Source organism: Propithecus coquereli, unplaced genomic scaffold (genome assembly GCF_000956105.1).
Source record: "Propithecus coquereli isolate 6110/MARCELLA unplaced genomic scaffold, Pcoq_1.0 Scaffold110, whole genome shotgun sequence".
Taxonomy (NCBI): domain Eukaryota; kingdom Metazoa; phylum Chordata; class Mammalia; order Primates; family Indriidae; genus Propithecus; species Propithecus coquereli.
Window position 1 is genome coordinate 2,919,091 of NW_012134970.1, and position 1,157 is coordinate 2,920,247.

The 1,157-nt window shown below is 31.3% G+C and overlaps 1 protein-coding gene across 1 annotated transcript in view; it reads right to left on the reverse strand.

Moving 5' to 3' along the window:
- The window catches only part of RICTOR (RPTOR independent companion of MTOR, complex 2), a 178,247-nt gene that overhangs the window by 79,330 nt on the left and 97,760 nt on the right, over positions 1–1,157 (reverse strand). Inside the window, exon 5 of the mRNA XM_012649518.1 lies at positions 336–467. Coding sequence (XP_012504972.1) covers positions 336–467 — 132 coding nt within the window. The remainder of the gene's footprint in view (positions 1–335; positions 468–1,157) is intronic.

Sequence of the window (1,157 nt, forward strand, 5' to 3'; positions counted from 1 at the left end):
ATTCATAAAATGAAATACTACATAGCAATAAACAAAAAATATATATATCAACATGGATGAATCTTCTCAAAAATAATAAGGAAAAAAGAATGACTACTGTATACTTCTAACACATGATGCTCCAGAACAAGAAAAATCAGTCTACAATGAGTAAAGTCAGAATAATGTTTACAATCTTTACTGGGATGCTGAAAATGTTCTAAAATCTTGTTATCTGAAGGTACGTATATGCAAAATTCATCAAGCTTTACACTAAAACTCTATATACTTTATGATAGGTATCCTAAACTCAATACAAAAATTTTAAAATATATAATCAACTCTAGGAAAATTACCTAGCTATTAAATAGTCCACTTTCAATTTTAGCACCTTCTGGAGAATACTGGAGTCTTGGATGAGATACCGAAGCGCTCGTAGCCCTGCTGCTCGCACTTCTTTTGCTTCATTTAATAAAGCTAACCGCAAACTGCATGAAAACAAAAAAGAAGTTTTGCTGTATGGGTTTCAAACACACAAAATTATAGTACCAAATTATTTCTCAGTTGAAATATGCAAAATTTCTAGTTATGCATGGTTAACTCTATCTAACTGCATTTCACGTATATAAAAAACCGTTCACTCCGAGGCATGAAATTTCACTTAATGTTGTTGTAATTTGTGTCTTAGTACATTCTTACCAATCAAGACGTTTTGTTCCAGCTTCTGTAACATATTTTATATAAACAATGGGAAATTAAATACGCCCTGTTCAAGCTATATCATATATGCCTCTACAATCTACTCTCCTCTAATCTGCCTACCTGCTTCCACCCCTCCCAAAGAATCATCAGTTTAAACCAATAATAAAAATACTTTATAACGATAGCCAGCACAGACCATTTATATCAATTTGAATTCCTAAATGTACCAAAAAAATGTTTATAAAACTGTATAACATAATGCCTCTATTAGTGTGCTTGGGCAAATCAAGTTTGCCATAAGCACACTTTCTCTTAAGTAAGACCTATAGTTACAGGTTCCTCTTATTCCTGGAATATGAGAAATTTAGTCTGTAAACTTCAGATCTAAGAAGTTTAAATAAAATATTCCAAGTATTTTTGAACATTTGCCTTGATTCTTCATATTTGGTAATTAGAAAATAGCACTAAGAATCACA